This window comes from Pocillopora damicornis, chromosome 3 (genome assembly GCF_964200805.1).
Source record: "Pocillopora damicornis chromosome 3, jaPocDami1.2, whole genome shotgun sequence".
Classification (NCBI taxonomy): domain Eukaryota; kingdom Metazoa; phylum Cnidaria; class Anthozoa; order Scleractinia; family Pocilloporidae; genus Pocillopora; species Pocillopora damicornis.
The window spans coordinates 22,172,989-22,194,927 of NC_142672.1; the positions used below are offsets into that span (position 1 = coordinate 22,172,989).

General features: G+C 38.9%; 2 protein-coding genes across 3 annotated transcripts; one reads left to right on the forward strand and one right to left on the reverse strand.

Annotated features, from left to right (window-relative positions):
* Nucleotides 1-533: 533 nt before the first annotated feature.
* On the reverse strand, nt 534-11,621 carry LOC113668444 (ATP-binding cassette sub-family C member 4). The gene is made up of 8 exons (XM_089198936.1): nt 11,533-11,621; nt 10,276-10,798; nt 6,970-7,349; nt 4,929-6,781; nt 3,698-4,268; nt 3,107-3,243; nt 2,535-2,896; nt 534-2,280 (listed from the first exon to the last, which is right to left on the reverse strand). The coding sequence occupies exons 2-8, from the start codon at nt 10,792-10,794 to the stop codon at nt 1,720-1,722; spliced, it is 4,383 nt and encodes a 1,460-aa protein (XP_089055062.1). The 5' UTR covers nt 10,795-10,798; nt 11,533-11,621; the 3' UTR covers nt 534-1,719.
* A 595-nt stretch (nt 11,622-12,216) lies between these two features.
* LOC149048841 (ATP-binding cassette sub-family C member 4-like) lies at nt 12,217-16,328 on the forward strand. 2 transcript variants are annotated; one of them, XM_089200454.1, is made up of 2 exons: nt 12,217-14,591; nt 15,131-16,328. In XM_089200454.1, the coding sequence occupies exons 1-2, from the start codon at nt 14,082-14,084 to the stop codon at nt 15,278-15,280; spliced, it is 660 nt and encodes a 219-aa protein (XP_089056580.1). In that variant the 5' UTR covers nt 12,217-14,081; the 3' UTR covers nt 15,281-16,328. The 2 variants fall into 2 exon arrangements, with proteins under 2 accessions (XP_089056580.1, XP_089056579.1); XM_089200453.1 differs by having other exon boundaries at nt 15,385-16,328.
* The last annotated feature ends 5,611 nt before the right edge of the window (nt 16,329-21,939 follow it).

A 21,939-nucleotide genomic window follows, 5' to 3' on the forward strand; every position in this document is an offset into this window, starting at 1 on the left:
CTGAGAGCTTCTGCTCGGTCTTGGTCTGCTTTTCTCACCTTGAAAGCAAATGGGGAGGTATGCGTTTTAGGCCTGCCTGAGGCTCCTTACACTTTTATTGTATGTCGTCCATGGTTTCTACTCCACTGTGATCTTTACTTGCGACTATTAGAGATGGGCGGGCAAGCAGATCTCAGTAGTAGATTCACTCATTTATAATCTAACGGGCAGTCCACCGCAGGCAATCACAGATGAGAAACATTACTCCTCTCTAAGAAAATATTGGGAAGATTTTAGCGAATGTGGAGTAATGTGCTGTAGAATGATATTTTGGAGAGATTTGTATTATTTACTGTTTCGCTGAATACGTTGTTTCGCTTCGATCTCCCCACGTTGAAACTTAAGGTTAGCCTGGTGCGCCTCCTATATACTTATTTCACTATGTGTGAAAAGCATCAATTCATAATTTTTTTTTTCTAGATTCTGTCAATGAATCGTTACTGCCTGGAAAATACAGTATCTGGAAACACCATAAATCAAACGCATAATACCTGTAGCTGTGATCTTTTATTGTTACTATCGCTGTATTGAAAATGTCATTTAAAAGCCAGGACAAAATTCCAACTTCTAGCTCTAATCAATCAGCTTGCTAACTTACTAAAATGCAATTCAGTTTGCCTAGAGGCCCAAAGTGTAAAATTCAAAGGATTAATTTCCCTTTGAATATTACCTTAGCGGATAGAGTCAAAGAAGATTGACCCACTTTGGCAGAGCTGCAAGACTTGGCACAGAAGCTTGACAAGTGGAACCCTCTAAGGCGTCATTTTCTTCACATGGATGAGTCCAAAGATTGAACATATTAAGAAAAATTCAGGCCTATACGGGATTTTAACCCTTGACCTCTGATACTGGTGCAGCTCAAATACATGACTTTCATATATTCACAGTCGTTTGTTCACCACTTCACGGGATTATTTGGAACCAACATAATGTCCAGCTCCCAGTGGGCTTGTTAGCTCAGTTGTAGAGCACTGTATCGGTATCGCAGAGGTCATGGGTTCAAATCCCGTACAGGCCTGAATTTTTTTCAGGCCTTATTTTCACTACTTCTCAAGTAGTGTTTCTCCGCAGTTCTTTCATATATTCGCAGTCGTTTAACAGTTTTGTTCTTTTCTTAAACCTAGGAAAAACCGTGCTAAAAAAGCCCGAATGATTTTGGGTTGTAGTTGTGACAGGATTATTCACAAACGGAATAATCCACGAGCTAGTGGATAAAGTAGATAAAAAACTTAATGGATGTTAAGATATATAATTATCAAACACATTTCTCAGCGAAATGATAAAAGGCTTTAAACTGAATTTGAGACATTTATCCCAACAATCAGGGTGGAAACCAAACTAAAATTGAAAGATTCTTGCAACGACGTCTTAAAAAGTAGAGAGATCATCAAACGGAAAGTATTGTCCTCTTCCATCGAGGATTAATCTACGAGGTTCATCTCCGTACAGTTTTAATCCAATTATCAAGGAAAGTCACTGTCATTGATTTAAAATGACTGGTTTTAAGCCGTGATAGTGTTATACTATAGCCATTTCTCATCTGGCTTGATGACTTAGTTGGCTACAGCGCCTTTCAGGTTTTTTTTAGGACTGTCATGGACTCGAGGCTCGTGTTAAGTAGGTTTTATTGTCTCAACTACTCTAATCATAATTTCTAACTACGAAACCAGACAAAAGGAATCAGTTTTTAGTTTTCCTGCTCTGGGTCTGGCTCTTCACCATTTCAGCGAATGATCCACCGTTTCTCATCAACATTTCGGGTTCGTCAAACTCCACTACTCGTCCACCATCGAGAACCAGAACCTTGTCATAGTCCATGATGGTGTTGAGACGATGAGCGATGGTAAGCACCGTGGAGTCTTTAAACTTGTGACGAATAACCTGCTGGATCTGATGGTCAGTCTTGAAATCCACATTGGCAGTGGCTTCATCCATGACGATGATCTTGCTCTTCTGGACCAGCGCTCGAGCCAAACAGATCAGCTGCCTCTCACCAACGCTGAAGTTTGCTCCGGATTCTTTCAGTTTGAATTGGAGCTGATCTGGGAGATCCTCTACAAGAGCCTTCAACTGCACTTCTTCCAACGCCATCCAGAGCTCTGCATCTGTGTGCTCTATGAATGGATCCAAGTTCTTTCTCAACGTTCCAACAAAGAGCACTGGATCTTGCGTTATAACGACCATGGACCTCCGAGCCTCCTGTAGATTGATAGATGTAAGGTCAACACCATCGATGAACACCTGCGCAGATGAAATATAAATTATGGATTTAAGAAAATTTTTAGTTCACCTTATGTCTACCTGCAGGTATAAATATAGTGGTGATAAAATCCACGTCGTGAAAGGCCAGGGTACCAATCGTTTCACAAACTTTATATATAACTGAGACATTTTTGTCACAAGGAGCCTAAGCTTTGCTGCTTTCTTCCCAAATTTAAACCAATGTGACTTGAATATAGAGAATAAAGCTAACTTGCATCATTCCATACTATTACCTTCCCTGACGGTTCTGGCATACGGAACAAAGCAGACACCAGAGATGACTTTCCAGCGCCAGTTCGACCCACAACTCCAATCTTTTCTCTCTCATAGGTGTTAAAGGTGATGTCCTTTAATACACAAGGTCCGCCTTCATAGTAAGCTAAAGAAAGTTGCTTTATTTTCAGGCTTCCTTTGTCGGGCCATGACTGAGGGGGGCGGGTTTCAATGCTGTAACCGGGCTCAGAGCCAATCTTTGCATATGACATCACTCGCTCAACTGATGTCATCAGATTTTCTACTTCTGAGGTCAGGCGTACAGAATATTGTGTGAGATCCAGAGATTGCAGTACGTACGTTAAAGCGAGTCCAGCCGGTACTGAAAGATAAAAGTCTCCAAAATAAACTGCGATATTTCAGTATTATAGTATACCCAAGGAGAGATAAACCAGCCGAATGAAATTCCAAGCACTTTATCGTTCTGTACACATCTCTTAAAAGTGAGTTAAAAGAGTTAAGTGAGGCGGAGAAAAAAATTGTAACAAGAACGTATCCCGCATTGTTTCAGCAAATGCTTGCGTGTACTCACCAGGATTTTCTACGACCAAAATAGCAGTTAATGCGACAATCGTGACAAACAAACTGCACATCAGATCCAAGCGAATACTCAACCAGCGGGTGCATGATATCACCATAATGAAAGCTTGTGTGTTCTCGTCCTGATACCTTCAGGAGAAAGAATTGATCCAAATTGCTCATGGAACAAATGAATATAGCTAATAAGGCCAATTTTTCTTGGTCTGAACACAGTGAATGAATTCTGATGAAAATGGGAACAGGTAACGAAAGAAGAAAAAACAACTTCCATTGAGCGAACTACTTGGAAATAACCTCTGCTATTTCAAAAAATTTAAATTAAACTCAAATCTCTTAAGCATTAACCAACACTTGAAAGGCCAGAAATTTGACAAACTATGCTGAACCTCGTCAAACTGTGCTGAACCTTTGCGCTATAGACAGATGTCACCGAGAAAAGATAGTAAAAATTCTTATCATTTTCCTATCTTGCTGCTCAAAGTTTACCACAAGGGTAAAATCTTTTTTTAAAAAAAAGGAAGAGCTGAAGACAATAACTTGCAGTCGAGCTTCAAACTGTTGACAGCAGTTCTCGAGAACTAACCTGTAGAACTTTTCTATAAAGGCGTCGTCCATATTTGAAGTGTGAATTATTTCAAGTCCATTTAGGGTGTCTGTGATATGTGAGTATACAGGGCTGCACTTGATTGCCTCGATCCTTTTCAGTCCTCGTGAAGACTTCAATTGATAACGCGCATAATAGCCAAATATCGCAATGATTGGAAGTAGGGCTAAGAAAAGCCAGTAGTTTGTTGCTACAGGAACCAAAACAGTACATAGCGAGAATAAGGAAAATTTGATGGCTTCCAAGAACCGAGGCGGTAAAACGTCGTCCATGCAGCCAATATCTCTGGAGAATCGATTGAGGATACGACCAGCTGGGTTTGTGTCGAAAAAGAACACAGGAGCCTTGATTGTCGCTATGGTCATTTTGTTGTGCAGGGTTTCGGACGCTTTTAGGAGAATGTAGTAAAACAATAAAGACGATGCTGTCATGATAATGATTGACACAGCAACCAGAATGGCGTAAATAACATGGGTGTCCACGGCTTTCTGCTTTTCATTTGACATCTCAGCAATTTTAGCCAACCACCAGTTTGGAACTATTAGGGAAACTGAAACATTTCAAGTATTAGAAAAGAAGTCTTAATCCTGACCTGATGAAAAGAAGGCGTTCGGTACAAAATCAAGACCCTACAAATCCTTAAGGTAAATTAAATTTATTTTAATATTCTCCTACAGTTATTTGAACGATAATTAATAGCCAAAGACGATGCCATTGAAGAAAGGATCTTGACATCAGTGTGGAACTCAACGCCTCTGCCAAAAAAAACTGTCGTAAGTTGAATTGACCATAAAAGGGATCTTTTCCCATAAAGGTCGTGAATGAACCTCTTGCTGGTTTTCACTTCCTTGTCATATTTTTAAGTTCAAGATCAAAAAACCTCTAATGGTGAGATTGCCTATACCATGCTAAGAAATGAGAAAACCCCTAACATGCTAAGGAACCTCGAACGTGCGATACGTTTACACATGTGCGCATGCGCATGTTTTTCATGAACTTTGTTACCAAAATGTAGACATGCTGTATTAAAAATCACTCCGTAACCTCCAAGAACTCGGTTGTTGATTTTGAAGATAGATATTGGCTGAACACAGGACTTTTTTTCGTAAAAATAAGATATTTTTTTCCTTTTTTGAAAATTGCCTATTTCTGATGATTGAAAAAAGAATTCATGCGGGCCTCTGAAAACTGAAATGAAAACTGTCGTTACCTTGTGCTGCTATCAAGGAAACTGCAAGAACCAAGATCATGGGTAGTGGTAGACCCTCCTTGAAATATTTACAATAAAGTCGCCAGGTGACAGTGCCAGACATCAAATTTTCTTCGTCTTCTTTTATACCAGCAACGGGTTGTTCCGGAGCACGGGGCACTGGTTCCATTTTTGAAAGGAGAAAACGATCTCTCTCCTCCACTGTAGACAACTCTTGATTACCTTCAAATTCCAAGATGCTTATTTCTCTGTTACTTTTGTATTTTGCGAGAACATTTGAGGTGGACAACTTTCTTTGGGGCTTTTTACCTCTTAACTCAAACATAGTTACACTTCTTGAAATCTTTGGGCAGTCATCTGTAGTTTTCAAGACAGTAGGTGAAACAAATGATCGACGTCGGCTCGTCATCCTCGTGAAATGTCCTTCCTTGCTTAATTGGAAGTGACTCAGCGAGCTTTTCCGTCTCAGTTCATGCACGTGGTGTTTGAACAATTCCTTGAGATCAGAAAATATCCCGTCTTGTCTAAGTTCCGTGAAGGTTCCCTCATTGATGATTGAGCCATTCTTCATTACAGCGATGTGATCCAGACCTTTCAAATGTTGCAGCTGGTGAGTGACTAATAAACGTATGCTGCCAGACAAATGATTACAAATACAGCCCTCGAACAGTTTCTTTCCTACTTTAGTATCCACTGCACTCAATGGATCATCAAGTAAGTAAATATCGGCATCTGAATAAACTGCCCGTGCTAATCCCACCCGCGCTTTCTGACCACCACTGAGGGTCGCTCCTCGCTGTCCGATCTCTGTGAGATCGCCATGGACGAGATCCGTAAAATCTTTGCTCAAACCGCATATATCTACAACATGTTGAAACTTCTGCTCGTCAAATGGAAGCCCAAACAAAATGTTCTCTCTTATGGTTCCAGAGAATACCCAAGGTACTTGAGGAGCATAGGCTATCTTTCCTTGATAGGAAATCTTTCCCTCGTGAAGAGGTAGTTCTCCAAGGACGGCTCGTAACAAGGTTGACTTTCCACTTCCAACTTCACCTATTATAGCGAGGATTTTGCTACTTATGATGTCTAAAGTAATGCCAGTTAAAGTATTGGGTAGATCCTTTTGGTTCCAAGAGCAAGAAACATTAGTGATTGAGAGGCACAGCTTTTTAAAGTGAGAGGCATTTCCTTGATGTTCTTCAACAGATCCATGAGTAGCTAGCCAAACCGGTCTATCCTGGGGCAAGTAAGGTGTGTCATCCAAGGGGACCGTTGGAGTACTTATGGCTGGGGAGTTTTGAATGCTTGCTTGATGTGGTTTGCCTGAGGAGTTTTTCCGCCTCTTGTAGTCAGTTAACTTGAGGAACACATTACTTTTCGAGCTCTCAGGGTGCTCGTCCTCAAAGTTTATGTGGTCTGTCGAGAGCTCGCCATTATTTTGATGTTGAGTTCCTCTAGGGTGATTATCACTTTCCTTGACAGAGAAGATAGGATTTACCAACCCATATTCTTTCACTCTTAGCTTTGTCAAGAGCCGATCATCGTTTTCTCGGGATCCTTCAGGTTTAGCCACATAGTTAGATATCTGTTCTTCAAGAAACTTCTGAATTCTATTTAGTGCTGCTACTGCATCTGCGACCATTTGCATACACATACTCAAATTGTAGCAAAATGTCGCCCTGATTGTTGTTAACCCCAAAAGCAGAGTAAATATCGTAAATAGAGATAACTGTATCCCCGTAAACGCCAATGTAACCACCGAGATGAGAGAGGCAATCGGAAGTGTTGTGAAGAACAAAACGACTAAGATGGCGACTATCACACCTTTTAAGCGTAAAACGGACATCTCCTTTCTGCAAAAAAACAAAACAAAACAAAATAAAACAAAGCAAACAAAACAAGTCTTTACCGGGGACAGCTACAACAATAACTTCTTGTGACGAAAGACCCATCGACCTCTTCAGACTAGCACACTACTACCCCTGGCTTCAAACCATCTTCCCTTACTACCGTATTAACACGTCCTTTTTTTTCTTTTTACCTGCGAAGGTCACGCACAAGATCTCTAAAGTTCCACTCCCAGGCATACATCTTTACTGCACGTATTCCAGAGACAATTTCACTCATCACAATCAGCCGCTCGTCTGTGAAAGAAGCTGCTTTCTCTCTTAGGCTGGCAACTTTTCTCGCTAATAAAACTTGAAACGCCACGAGACAGTAAAACATACCAGTGCCAGTGAGAGCTTGCCAACCGATCAGGTACCACAAAATCACACTTCTGATCACGAGCTCTAACGGAGCATATAACACCATGCCCATTTGGTTTAGAGACTTCTCTATTTTCTGTGCGTCATTTGATACTAGATTTATGGTGTTTCCAGATGCTGTATTTATTAGGCTGTAACGATCCAATGAAACAACCTGAAAAGAACGGGTTCAAATTCTGTTTATAGGCAGAAAGGACATTGGGATCGTGGGATCGTGGTGCTTCAAGCGGAATTTCAGAAAATAAAATCCTTCGATATACGTAGCGATACGAAATATTGCATTGTAACGATGTTTCCAATATTACTCAGGAAATGACGCCATTTTCTGAGTTTCGATCGGACTTTGAATGTTACTACTTCACTCGCTCCTTCCATCAGTTTCTGGTAACTCGTAGGTAAGTCCGCTGACTAGCGCATCAAGGCTTTTTATAGTCGCAGTTTTTTTTATGTATGTGTGTGTCTTTTATAACTTTAGTTCTCACTGGTCAATTAGTTGAATGGAACTTTAGAAGTGGGCGGCTGTACACGATACTACACACGCTTAAATCTTCTTCAAATTCATGTGCTGCGATCCAAATCTGTCTTGATCTTCCTATGTCACGTTTCGACTCACAATCGCTCAAGAATATTTGGACTGCAACCACAGGCAGACCACACTGTGCTTTTGTAGTTGATAATTGTTGACATGAGACGAACAAAATCTACGAGGGTTATGAATGAAGCCCTGATAATTACATATCTAAATGACATCTCGGTCTGAATATCTCAATAAAGTTAAATGAAATGTTAATCGACGCATTTGACACATTTTAGCCTTTATTAGTCGTTGAAATCTTTTTTTTACGAAATTACTTTTAACCGGAGGCCGTTAAGAGAAGAAAGTGGCCGCCAACTACAACCTTCTTCCCTCCAAACTGCAATTAATGCCAAACTGCGTGAAATCTCTTCGACGGCTGTTGATCAGTTGTTGATGCTCTATGTCTTCGCCTAATTCGAGCTTCATTCCTCTAACGTTTTCCGAAAAAATCGATCCTGAAATAATGAGAACAGCTTTCTCAATATGATCGGTGCTGCACTGTGTAGTAAATTTGAAACGGTCTGCGAGCTTAGAATTCCTATGGTCGCTTAGTTTGGTCTTCCTGTCTTCCAACGCGATGGTCGTATGTTTACTGAGGTTTCTCCCGCGTACATCTGATAACAAACTTTATCAGTTTTCTGCCTCGGTAGGATATACCTCAGAATGCAATTTATGTGAACACAAGTGTGTTTGACTGATAGCAATTTAAGGTATTAGGAAGTTTATAGTTTACATGGAAAAATTACTCAGTTCTGATTGGTTAAGATAAATGCACTTTTCAGGTAATTCAGTGCAGAAGAGAGTTAATTCAGTGCAGAAGAGGGTTAATTCAGTGCAAAGAAAGTAACAAATCAGACATTCTGATTGGTCAATAATCAAAGAAATTCACAGATAGCCAATCGAATGCGAGCCTTGGGTGTCGCAAGAAAATTTGCGAGCGAAACAATGGCCGGCGTTTTAAGTAGGTTTTCTTTCGCCACCGCAGCTGAAAAACAACTCAAACAACGAAAACACTGTGAAAAGCACTGCTTTTTGGTTGTCGGTTTGGAAAAAGTGTTGTTTAGAGAAGGGAATTGCAAAGAAAATCGAAAACTACGAGCCGACCCAGCTTAACACTTTGCTCGAGCGATCCAACGCCGAAATTACAAACAAACATGGTTAAACCTCAGAAACGACGATTCCATTTCATCGAAAGTGATTCGAACAGACTGAACAATTTCTTGAACTGTTTAGCCGGACTTTGGACTTTTTTGCGCCTTGAAGATGTGAAGATATCATTGCATATCATTGTTTTGATCGTACGCGGTTGTTTTGACCGAACTCACGTTTGAATAAATATATTTTGGCACTTGATGCGCGAGCTTTGCTTATGCTTAATTATGATAAGCCATCTCGTATTTTTCCATGTATATTATTAACACGTAATGACATGATTTTTCTCGTGCAATTTGGAATAAACAAGCTCTTGTTAATTTTTTCAAAGACCACAAATTGCACTCGTTCTGCGGGCTCGTGCAATTTTGTTAGTCTTTAAAAAAAATTACTCGTGCTTATTTATTCCAAATTGCACTCGAAATCATGTGATTATCTATACAAATTGAAAGAGTTTCTTTTACCTCAGAAAACACAGAACTATTTTCGTCCGCAGAAGTGTTACTGACCGATCCAGCTTCCAACGTTTACATGGGATAATTTATTTTAATCAATCAGCCGAAAAGCTCTAATTGTCCCCACGATTCTTGTTCAAATCGGATCGTAAACAACTCAAGCGATTTACAGTGTTGCGTTTGTGCCTGAACTCCCCATTTTGCACAACAGTACTAGGGAGGACTCAAAACACTCTTCACTTTAACAAAACTGTGCATGTTAGTTAGGGGAAAAAATAATTTCCCAGCACTGACCCCAGTGACCAATTTATTCAAACGAATCAGAAACTTGGATTTTTGGATAAAAGTCCTATGTATAGCCCAAAAAGGTAATTGCTTTATTCCGGTCGTTGTTTAAGGAACCCTTTTGAGCAATAAACATCGACCCTTTTCAACCTTGTCAAAGCTAAATTTAACGTATTTTAATGGCACTAATTCCGTTATATGCTGAGGGGCATTAAAACTAAGTTTGCGACTTAATTAAAGACTTAAATTGACGCATTGACCTTGATTAAAGAACATAAACGTTCTTAGCCTTATAGACTCAGAAATTCAGCAGTTAATCGAAGTTATCCACAATAAAGGCAAGTATGTAGTGGCTTTGTCATGTGTTCAGTTGTGTGGGTAAATCATCCCATAGCATGGTCAAGAAATAAATTGAATATTATAGCTGTTTTCTCCCTTTTCATGTGGTTATGTGCTGTTGTTAGATAGCTACTGTAGGTGTTATAGTATTCGGATATTCTAAATGTCCCACAGAAAAAAACAGTCACAAATCCAGCTCATCCCAAAAAGTGCCAACTCTCCTATTTAGTCATAGCTACTCCATTATTTGATTAAACAATAAACGACCTTACCTTCTTGTAAACAAGTCCTGTTAACGCCACTTTCAATTTTAGTCCCCACAGCTCTGTAAGGTAGTCATAGTGTTGTGTAGTGACAGCTTGTACCACACTCATTGCACCTAAGAGTGCCACATAGGAAAACGCTAACTTCATGTTTAGTTCTGGCCCATCGTTTAAAACTTTTAACAAAAGCCACAGACATAATGGCAGCAGGGAAAAGCTCAGAGACCTGAGAACTTGTAAAGTTAACATTGTCATAGCTGATCTCCAAGGAATAATGGCAACCAATGCCTTCCATAGACGTGGTTTCTTGTTTCTTAATTTCCGTTCTTCTAATTCTCTGAGCCAATACTTTTCCGCTTTTCCCACGAGAAGTTCAGCTCTTTGGTCTTCAAGTAGAGGGAGCAGATCTTGATCACTGAGCGACCTCTTATTTCCCAGTTTCAACACGTCATTCATCCAAAAAAAGAACCGAACGGATAGTACACCCGCTCCCGCTCTTGGATTTGTGCTATTTGCAGTGTCGACCATTTTCCTTGTTGATCGGAGAAAGAATGAATTCATGTTACATATCATTGTTATCATGTTACATATTACTGGGATAATTTGAAGATTATGCTTTAATAGGTGGGCTAATAACACGAATATTTCGATAACAAGTCTCTTGACAGGACTGCCCTGAGTTTTATTATTGGTTGATTTTAATAAGTGTGCCTCCTTGTCGATCGGAGAAAGAATGAATTTTATGTCCTTTTCGATAACAAGTAAGACTTCCTTTCTGTCTACTCTTAGGCTCTTGACAGGACTGCCCTGAGTTTTATTATTGGTTGATTTTTAATAAATGTTCCTATATATCTATCTTAATTACCACAAAGTGCCTTAACTTCTCAATGAGTAATAAAAGAAACAATATCATAAGCAATGATAATAATAGTAAAAACTATAATAATAGTGTTTACGCAGGATAAACCTGTCAATGTAATAAGCCTTGGTATCAAAGGAGGTCCTATTTTTAGAGTAAATCAGTAAATATACAATACAGTGGACGATTCCTCTGATTCCTTCTTTCCTGGTTAACAAGACGATGTGAAGTTTACCCCCATTGATCAAGGGCACTACACCCAAAGTAGTATTCAGTGCAGCTCTATTGCTTGTCTTATGATGTAGCTATCGCTTTATCGTTTGTCTTATTCAATGTAAATTGAAATCTACCCTGAGCGGTTTGGAGGCTTGCACGGGCACCTACGCGCTGAATCCATTTCTACTTACCAATTTCTTTAAACAGCTTTAAAATCTAGAAAAAAGTATGGACTTGTTCTTTGCTTTTACTCGCTAACATCAAATTTTTTTCGGAATCATTATGTAATATTTCTTTTTGTAAATTTTGCATTATTTGGTATGCAAATATCTGGTACTATGAAATGAAATCAGCCTGAGGCTAAAGTTCAGTGATGTAGATACTGAACACAAGCGTGAGGAAGTTAAAAAGATTTATTGTCAAGAACCCCTTCAGTTGAAAAACATAAAATGATGATCTTAGGAAAAATCTGTGTAGAACTCTTTTGTTTGTTCTCAAGATTTCACGCGACTTACCAGAACATTGCTTCTTTCGTGCACAAAACATGGTTGCCTTTGTCTTTCCGCCGTCTGAAAAATCTAAACTTGAATGATCTTATCAGCGACTATATTCAGCTACTCGAGACAAGCAATTATGGTTTTATCAAAAATAGACTTGCTTTCTATTTCAGTACAACAGGCTTGGCTGCGGGGGGGCGGAACGAGGCCCGTTTTTGAGTAGCAGTTGGCTAAAATAAGATTTTTAATATCACCAGTTTTTATTCCAGTTATAATCCTATTATATTTATTCATGTTCCAATGCACCGTAGACACTGCAAATGGAACCCTGAGAGACGTGGTGGAAGCACCCGTTGTTGCCTTAGGGTAAACAATAACTCAACCAAATTTTCGCTCTACGATAGCATTTGTTCGCGAATTTCCGAAGAAGTGAGGAGGTAGTTCCATCGCTTTGGGTCGTTCTGGTGATTCAAGCTGTTTCTGGACTTCCTGTCGCTCAACTTCACGGAAGATTGAAACTAAGAGCCTCAATTTAAGTGGACTCTTGTCTTGGTAGCCATACAGGGAAAGTATACTCATCCAATTGTTTTTTTACAGAGTGCTTTATTGGTGTGATTGTCACCCAATTTAATCATGACTTCTGGGCGATTTATTTGAACAAAGTTTGATATGGCTGCGGGTTTAGAAGTCAATGGCCACTGAAGTTGCTCGAATTAAATAAATTTACCCAAAGGCCTTCATGAGACTGTGACCAATGATGAACACTCAGATGAAATGACTTGCTAAATTCCAGATGGCTTAAAACACTGTTTGTCGTACATTGTTGTTTAATTGGTCGAAGGGGTCTGAAATATAAGTAGACTGAAAGAGCTGCACGTTTTCAACTTAGATGACGCCCATGCAAATTCCATATCAAACTCATTGCACTACTTTCGGAGAAACTTTCGAGTTTCAGAGACGACATAGCGATAAGAACCAAACACTTCGACTGAAATTAAATTTAAGAAATCAAGTCGTCTACATATTATAATTTTTCAAAACCATACAAGTATCGAATGATCCTCCGTAAGAAAAAAACGAACGGGGGTAGCTTTGAAACGTTTTTAACAAGCTTAGCGCATCTGCAGTCGTGCTGGGAGATTATAGTGAACTGAACTAGAAAAAGTTGGATTTTCATACGTTTCTACATCGAAATATTTATAAACATAATTTGTCAAAGTGTAATCACATGGAAGTAGATTAGCATATAGTAATCACTTCTAAAACCACTGCACCCAAAAAGATGTTATTTCAGTGCATGAACCAGAAACGAAGAACTTATCATGTATTAGTATCAAAAAGGGTTCATCCAAACAGTCATATTTCGATGTTAATGGAGGGTAGAAAATACTGACCAAATTTCCAGTTCGTCTTTAAAAAAGGAACCGAATATTTGATCAACATGCACCTCTCACAGCATATATCTGAATAGAATTTTCTTATTTTCAGTTCAACACCCGTCTTCCATTCATCATAGTTTCTATTCCTCTGACACTCGCGGGATATCCACTTTGCTTTTTTGATGCATCGCACGCGTTGGATCTTAAAGTTAATTGCATTTATATATCCGAGATCGAGTAGAAGAAGGTCGTGGAGGTGACTTCGTTGCGTTCATTTATATAAGGTTCCTCTGCTGTGTTAGTGAATCAAATACTTTATTGGCGCAAGTACGCCTCCAATTAAAATATCTTATGTATATCTCTTTTATTACCCGAAATATTTCAACCAACTCTTCTGGTTGACTTTAAAAATTTTCATATGCCATGTTCAAAGATCAGTTTATCTTTATCTAATAGACATTTTCCAAAAGAGTCATCATCACTTTCTTTAAATCGGCCAGGTATTTGTTTTCAGCAGTTCAAAACTCTTTTAGCATGTTGGTCTGCCCCTACAAATTCTCCTCGATACCTAATTTTTTTTAAGGGTAACTTCTATGGTAAACGGAATGAGACAGATTGTAAATCTTGCGATCGGTGGTTAATGAAATATGTCATTTGTTTTATCACACGCATGAGACAAAGAAAAAAATCTGATTAAAAACAAATGATATTTCCTTGTCTTCATAAAGCCTTTAGTAGACCTCGTTAGGTTCAAATTGATTACAATAGTGTTTTAGAGACCGTTCTTTGAAAAGTGACATAATGTGTTATATATTTGTTTATTCTTTATATTAATTTGATTTCAAGTCGTTAAGAGGAACGTCGATGAATGACCCGGCGAATCCAAGAGCAAGAGCGAGTGTTCTATCTATCTCGTTCTTTGGGTGGATGAATAACGTGTTGAAAGTAGGGAACAAGAAGTCGCTTGGTGATCAGGATCTCTTTCCATTCCTCGAAGACCAAAAGGCTGAGTTGCTCGTGAGCAGAGCAGAAAGGTGTTGGCTTAGTGAATTAAGAAAAAGCCAATTACAAACCAAGAAGCCACGTTTGTGGAGAGCAGCGATCGCCTTAATTCCTTGGAAATCAGTCATAAAAAAGTTCATTTTACAAATGCTGACGTCTTTGAGTTATGTCCTGCTGCCCCTGAGTCTGTGGTTCGTGATGAAAGCCCTGAGTGATGGGTCAGAACTAGACACGAATGTTGCGTTCATCAGCGTCACACTCTTAGGGGCTATGAGTGTGGTCCCAGCTTTAGCGACACAGCAGTATGACCACCTTACGGAGCTGTGGGGCTTGAAGCTGAAAGTGGCATCGATAGGACTCGTTTACAAGAAGGTGAGACCGTTTCCTTGGTGAGGATAGAACACACTTACTTTTGATAGGCCTATCGTCGGTATTGTTTTCCACTCTAAACTCTGAGAGCTTCTGCTCGGTCTTGGTCTCCTTTGCTCATCTTGTAGGCAAATGGAGAGGTATGCGTTTTAGGCCTGCCTGAGACTCCTTTTATTGTATGTCGTCCATGGTTTCTACTCCACTGTGATCTTTACTTGCGGTTATAATGAGATGGGCTGGCAAGCAGATCTCAGTAGAAGATTCACTCCTTGATAATCTAACGGGCAGTCCACGGCGGGCAATCACAGATGAGAAACATTACTCCTCTTTAAGAAAATATTAGCAAGACTTTAGCGAATGTGGAGTAATGTGCTGTAGAACGACGTTTTGGAGAGATTTGAATTATTTACTGCTTCGCTGAATACGTCGTTTCGCTTCGATCTCCCCACGTTGGAACTTAGGGTTAGCCTGGCGCACCTCCTATATACTTATTTGACTATGTGTGAAAAGCATCAATTCATAATTGTTTTTTCTTTTTCTAGATTCTGTCAATGAATCGTTACTGCCTGAAAAATACAGTATCTGGAAACACCATAAATCGAATGCATAATACCTGTAGCTGTGATCTTTTATTGTTACTATCGCTGTTTGAAAACGTCATTAAAAAGCCAGGACAAAATTCCAACTTCTAGCTCTAATCAATCAGCTTGCTAACTTGCTAAAATGTAATTTAGTTTGCCCAGAGGCCCAAAGTGTAAAATCCAAAGGATTAATTTCCCTTTGAATATTATCTTAGCGGATAGAGTCAAAGAAGGTTGTCCCACTTTGGCAGAGCTGCAAGACTTGGCACAGAAGCTTGACAAGTGGAACCCTCTTAGGCGTCATTTGCTTCACATGGATGAGTCCAAAATTGAACATATTAAGAAAATTCAGGCCTATACGGGATTTGAACCCTTGACCTCTCCGATTCTGGTGCAGTTCAAATATATGACTTTTATATATTCACAGTCGTTTATTTACCACTTCACGGGTTTATTTGATACCAACATAATGTCCAGCTCCCAGTGGGCTTGTTAGCTCAGTTGTAGAGCACTGCATCGGTATCGCAGAGGTCATGGGTTCAAATCCCGTACAGGCCTGAATTTATTTCAGGCCTTATTTTCACTACTGTTCAAGTAGTGTTTATCCGCAGTTCTTTCATGTATTCACAGTCGTTTAACAGTTTTGTTGTTTTCTTAAACCTAGAGAAAAACGCGCTAAACAAAGCCCGATCGATTTTGGGCTGTAGTTGTGACAGGATTATTCACGAACTGAATAATCCACGAGCGAGTAGATAAAGTAGATAACAAACTTAATGGTTAGTAAGATATATAATTATCAAACACATTTCTTTGCGAAATGATAAAAGGCTTTGAACTGAATTTGAGACATTCTGATCCGAACAATCAGGGTGGAAACCAAACTTAGATTAAAGAATACTTGCAACGACGTCTTCAAAAGTAGAGAGATCATCCTCCAAATTCATGCGCTACGATCCAAATCTTTCTTGCTCTCTCGATGTGACGTTTCGTGTTACAATCGCTCAATTATATCTGCGCTGCAACCACAGGCAGACCACACTGTGTTTTTGTGGTTGATAATTGTTGTAATGAGACGAGCAAAATCTACGCGGGTTATGAATGAACCCCTGAAAATTACATATCTAAATAACATCTCGGTCTGAATATCTCAATAAAGTTAAATGAAATGTTAATCGACGCATTTGTGATTTTTTTTTAGCCTTCATGAGTTGTTTAAAGCTTCTTTTCGCGAAATTACTTTCAGCCGGAGGCCGTTAAGAGAAGAAAGTTGCCGCCAATTACAACCTCCCGACAGTTGTTGATCCGTTGTTGATGCTCTATGTCTTCGCCTAATTCGAGCTTTATTCCTCCAACGTTTTCCGAAAAAATCGATCCTGAAATGATGAGTATAGCTTTCTCAATATGATCGGTGCTGCACTGTATGATAAATTTGAAACGTTCTGCGCGCTTAGAATTCCTATGATCGCTTAATTTGGTCTGCCTGTTCTGCAACGCGATGGTCGTATGTTTACTGAGTTTTCTCCCGCTTACATCTGATAACAAACTTTATCAATTTTCTGCCTCGGCAGGGTATACCTTAGAATGCAATTTATGTGAACAAAAGTGTTTTTGACTGATAGAAATTTAAGGTATTAGGTAAATTGAACGAGTTTCTTTTACCTAAGAAGAGCACAGGAGTATTTTCGTTCGCAAAAGTGTTTCTGACCGATCCAGCATTCAACACTTACATGGGATAATTTATTTTATCAATCAGCCAAAAACTTTAACTGTCCCTACGATTCTAGTTTCAAATCGGATCGATTACAGTTTTGCGTTTGGGCCTGAACTCCCCATTTTGCACAACAGTTCTAGGGAGAACTCAAAACGCTCTTCACTTTAACAAAACTGTGCATTTTAGTTAAGGAGAAAAAATAATTTTCCAGCACTGAAGCCAGTGACCAATTGATTCAAACGAATCAGAAACTTTGATTTTTGGATAAAAGTCCGATGTACGGTCAAAAAATTGTTTTATTCCGATCGTTGTCTAAGGAACGCTTTTGAGCAATAACCATTGATCCTTTTCAACCTTGTCAAAGCTAAATTTAACGTATTTTTTAATGGCACTAATTCCATTATGTACTGAAGGGCATTTAAACTAAGCTTGCAACTTTATTAAAGACTTAAATTGACCCATTAACCGTGATTAAAAAAACATAAACGTTCTTAGCCTTACAGCCTCAGAAATTCAGCAGTAAATCGAAGTTATCCATAATGCAGGCAAATATGTAGTGGCTTTGTCAAGTGTTCAGTTGTGCGGGTAAATCATGCATAGCATAGTCAAGGAATAAATTGAATATTATAGCTGTTTTCTCAATTTTCATGAGGTTATGTGCTGTTGTTAGATAGCTACTGTAGGTGTTACCGTATTCAGAGATTCTAAATGTCCCACAGAAAAAAACGGTCATAAATCCAGCTCATCCCAAAAAGTGCCAACTTTCCTACTCCATGATTTAATTAAACAGTAAACGACCTTACCTTCTTGTACACAAGTCCTGTTAACGCCACTTTTAATTTTAGTCCCCACAGCTCTGTAAGGTAGTCATAGTGTTGTATTGTGACAGCTTGTACCACACTCATTGCACCTAAGAGTGCCACGTAGGAAAGCGCGAACTTCATGTTTAGTTCTGGCCCATCGTTTAAGGTTTTTAACAAAAACCACAGACATAATGGCAGCAGGGAAAAGCTCAGAGACCTGAGAACTTGTAAAGTTAACATTGTCATAATTAATCTCCAAGGGATAATGGCAACCAATGCCTTCCATAGGCGTGGTTTCTTGTTTCTTAATTGCCTTTTTTCTAATTATCTGAGCCAATTCTTTTCCGCTTTTCCAACGAGAAAACTTCTCAATGAGCAATAAAAGAAACAATATCATAAGCGATGATAATAATAGTAAAAACTATAATAATAATGTTTATGCAGGATAAACCTGTCAATGTAATAAGCCTTGGTATCAAAGGAGGTCCTGTTTTTAGAGTACATCAGTAAAAATACAATACAGTGAACGATTCCTCTGATTTAATATGACGAGGAAGACCACCGCATTAGTAAAATAAAAAGATCTCCTGGCAACCTCTAGTTTGAATTTCGGAATACGAATGTCACTACAGCATCTAGTCGAAACCGTTTGTACAGAGGCATTAAAATAAAAACAGTCATTTTTCGATAAGATGGTACTGAACCATCTAAGCATTTTCTGGTTAACAAGACGATGTGAAGTTTACGCCCATTAATCAAGGGCACTGGACCCAAAGTAGCGTTCAGTGGAGCTCTATCGCTTGCCTTATGATGTAGCTATCACTTTATCGTTCATCTCATTCAATGTGGGTTGCGACGTTTCGATTGCTTACCCTTAGTTTCCTTTAAACGACGAAGAAGCAAAGTAACAGCATACATTCAAAATGTCGCGATTCTAGTCGGGTGGAAATTCACACAAGACAGATGAGAACTATTCACTGCCGGTGTATTCACGATTAACAACCAGAGCCTTCTTTACGACAATATGAAAGTAAAGAACTCTACCTATCTGTTACTTCTTGAAATCTATCTTGGGCGGTTTAGAGGCTTGCACTGGCACCTGTGCGCTGAATCCATTTCTACATACCAATTTCTTTAAACAGCTTTAAAATCCAGGAAAAGGATGGACTTGTTCTTTGCTTTTACTCATTAACATCAAATTTTTTTTGGAATCATTTAAAAATATTTCTTTTTGTAAATTTTGCATTGTTTTGTATGCAGATATCTGGTACTCTGGAATCAGACTAGCGTTAGAGTTCACTGATGCAGATACTGAACACAAGCGTGAGGAATTTAAAAAAAATTATTGCCAAGAACCTCTTCAGTTGAAAAACATAAGATGATGAGAATAGTATAAATCTGTGTAAAACTCTTTTTCTGGTTCTCAAGATTTTACGCGACTTACCAGAACATTACTTCTTTCATGCACAAAACGTAGGGGGTTGCTTTGTCTTCCGCCGTCTTTGAACGTCTGGAGAATCAAAACTTGAATGATCTTATCAGCGATTATATTCAACTACACGAGACAAGTAGCTAAGTTTTTATCAAAAATAAACTTTTTTTCTATTTAAGTACAAGAGGCTTGGCTGCGGGGAGGCGGAGCGAGGCACGTTTTGAGTTCCGGTTGTCAAAAGGCCAGTAGTAGAGCTTGCGACCCTGGCTATCACGCCCACATAAGCATTTAAGGTTTTGTGAAGAAACAATTTAAGACGAGTAAATTTATTGACTGCTCATACGAACAAAGATGCACCGACTCGAAACACTTTCAGAAGCACCGATTATGCTACCACGAGGCGTTTACTTTATTTTTACTAATCTCGTGTAAAATTCCATAGAAGTATGCAAAAAGTGTCTTATTTCGATGTATGCACTGTTTGCTATCCCTTGTTCACTTGGAAGAGAGTAAAATAAAGTTTCCCACCACATTTTTACGAGCGTTGCAATTCCTGAGAAAGCGAGAGAAACTTTAATATCACCAGTTTTTATTCGAGCTATAATCCTATTGTATTTATTCATGTTCCAGTGCACTGCAGACACTGCAAATGGAACCCTTTGCTCCCTGCTCTGAGAGACGTGGTGGAAGCACCCAGTGGTTCCTTATGACAAACAGTAACTCAACCGAATTTTCAATCTACACCAGCATTTGTTCGCGATTTTCCGAAGAAGAGGGGAGGTAGTTCCATCGCTTTGGGCCGTTCTCGTGATTCAAGGTGCTTCTGAACTTCCTGTCGCTCAACTTCATGGAAGGGATGAGACTAAGAGCCCCACGCTAAGTGGACTCTTGTCTCATGGTAGCCATGCAGTGAAAGTGTACTTATACATTTTCTTTTACAGAGTGATTTATTAGTGTGATTGCCACTCAATTTGATCATGATTCTTGGGCAATTTATTTGAACAAAGTCTGATAAGGCTGCGGGTTAGAAGTCAATGGCCTTCGATATTTACGTAAAGAAAGGAGTTGCTCAAAATTAATGTAATAAATCTACCCAAAGGCCTTCATGAGATTCTGCCCAAAAATTAGCATTCAGATCAAATGACTTGCAAAATTCCAGATGGCTTAAAGCACTGTTTGTCGTATATTATTGTTTAACTGGTCGAAGGGGTGTGAAATATTAGTTGACTGAAAGAGCGGTACGTTTTCAACTTAGATGACACCCATGCAAATTCCATATCAAACTCATTGCATTCCTTTCGGAGAAACTTTCGGGTTTCAGAGACGACATAGCGATAAAAACCAAACACTTTGACTAAAATTAAATATAAGATATTAAGTCGTCTACATAATATTATTTTTCAAAAACATACAAATATCAAATGACCCTCTTCGTAAGCAAAAAACGAACCAATTTTATGCTATTGTTTCATGAGAGTTTAATTACAAAGGAAATTGTATCGAAAAGACATCGTGATTCAATGGGGCACCTACGGGGTAGCATTTAAATGTTTTTTAGCAAGTCTAGCACATCTGCAGGAGGTTATAGTGAACTGAATTAGAAAAACTTGGATTTTTATGTTTCTACATCGAAATGTTTATGAACATAATATGTCAACGTGCAATCACTTCGGAGTAGATGAACATATTGTAAACACTACTAAAAACCACTCCCTGCCAAAAAGATGTTATTTTAGTGCATGAAACAGAAACGAAGAACTTGTCATGCATTAGTACCACAGTGAAATGCGATCCAGTCTTCCAGCTTATGTCAGATTATTAATAAATCTCTGAAATGTTTATCGTTGAGACTCCACAAAGATGCTATACTGTTTGTGTGTTCGTTTGTTTCTTTCATTTTGTTGTTGTTGTTTTTACATATATATAACTCCTGAGCAGATAGTGCTCTTTAATACATTTTTGGAGGATCTATCTGAACACGAGTCTTTGATTTCATAGATCTGTATTGTCGGCTCGAAACGAGTAGTTGCATGGTGTCTGTACCAAAAACTAAGCCGACCCATGAGCTAACCCTCATTGATTGAAAAAAAGTAAGTAACTTTAATAGTGATGTACAGTTAACGACAAAAGTCCATGTTGCCCTGCTTCTCTTTGGTAACATTTCACAGATGGCTTTAAAATGTGGTAGGTACAAAAAAAATGGCCCATGAGGCGTAGAACAGTGTGTTGCAGATGTTATTACTACATTGTGACGTCCTCCATGATCTATTATACAAACATTCGGCAACATGGAATCTGTTTGTCTTACATGGTAAAAATGCAAAAAGTTGTCAATGGTGACGTTTTTCATGCGTCTGTCCTCAGGGAAATGATAATTAAGTACCAATCAAAGTCTGTGCATAATTCAGCTAAAGATAAATGTCGAGAGAATATCAAAATTTATTCCAGTTGTCATTTTGATTGATTCTTGCAGGAAGGAGATGTCCATCTTACGTTTAAAAGCTGTTTTGTCACCATCCTAATTTTCCTTTTACCTCACCACACCCCCAACGGTCTTCCTACCTCGGTAATAACACTTGCTTTTACAGGGAAACAGCTATCGCCCTTCACAGTATTTACACTGTTATTGGGTTTAACATTAATCAGGGAGACATTTTGCTACAATTTGAGCATGTCTATGCAGTCAGTGACAGATGCTAAAGTAGCACTGGATCGACTACAGATATTTCTTGAGATACGTGGATCAAGATGCGTTGCGAAAGCTGGAGGAGTCTGAGAAAAAAGTAATCGCTCTTTCACGTATCAAGTAGCCACCAAAAAACGT

What these genes read in the sequence shown, in the direction of transcription:
- LOC113668444 (XM_089198936.1), bottom strand. Translation starts at nt 10,794, where the DNA reads ATGGTCGACACTGCAAATAGCACAAATCCAAGAGCGGGAGCGGGTGTA. An exon ending in CTTGTGCGTGACCTTCGCAG is followed by an intron (nt 6,782 to 6,969) that starts GTAAAAAGAAAA and finishes GTTTTTTTGCAG; the next exon opens with AAAGGAGATGTCCGTTTTAC. An exon ending in TTTGGTCGTAGAAAATCCTG is followed by an intron (nt 2,897 to 3,106) that starts GTGAGTACACGC and finishes TTTATCTTTCAG; the next exon opens with TACCGGCTGGACTCGCTTTA.
- LOC149048841 (XM_089200453.1), top strand. Translation starts at nt 14,082, where the DNA reads ATGAATGACCCGGCGAATCCAAGAGCAAGAGCGAGTGTTCTATCTATC. An exon ending in TAGGACTCGTTTACAAGAAG is followed by an intron (nt 14,592 to 15,384) that starts GTGAGACCGTTT and finishes ATATTATCTTAG; the next exon opens with CGGATAGAGTCAAAGAAGGT.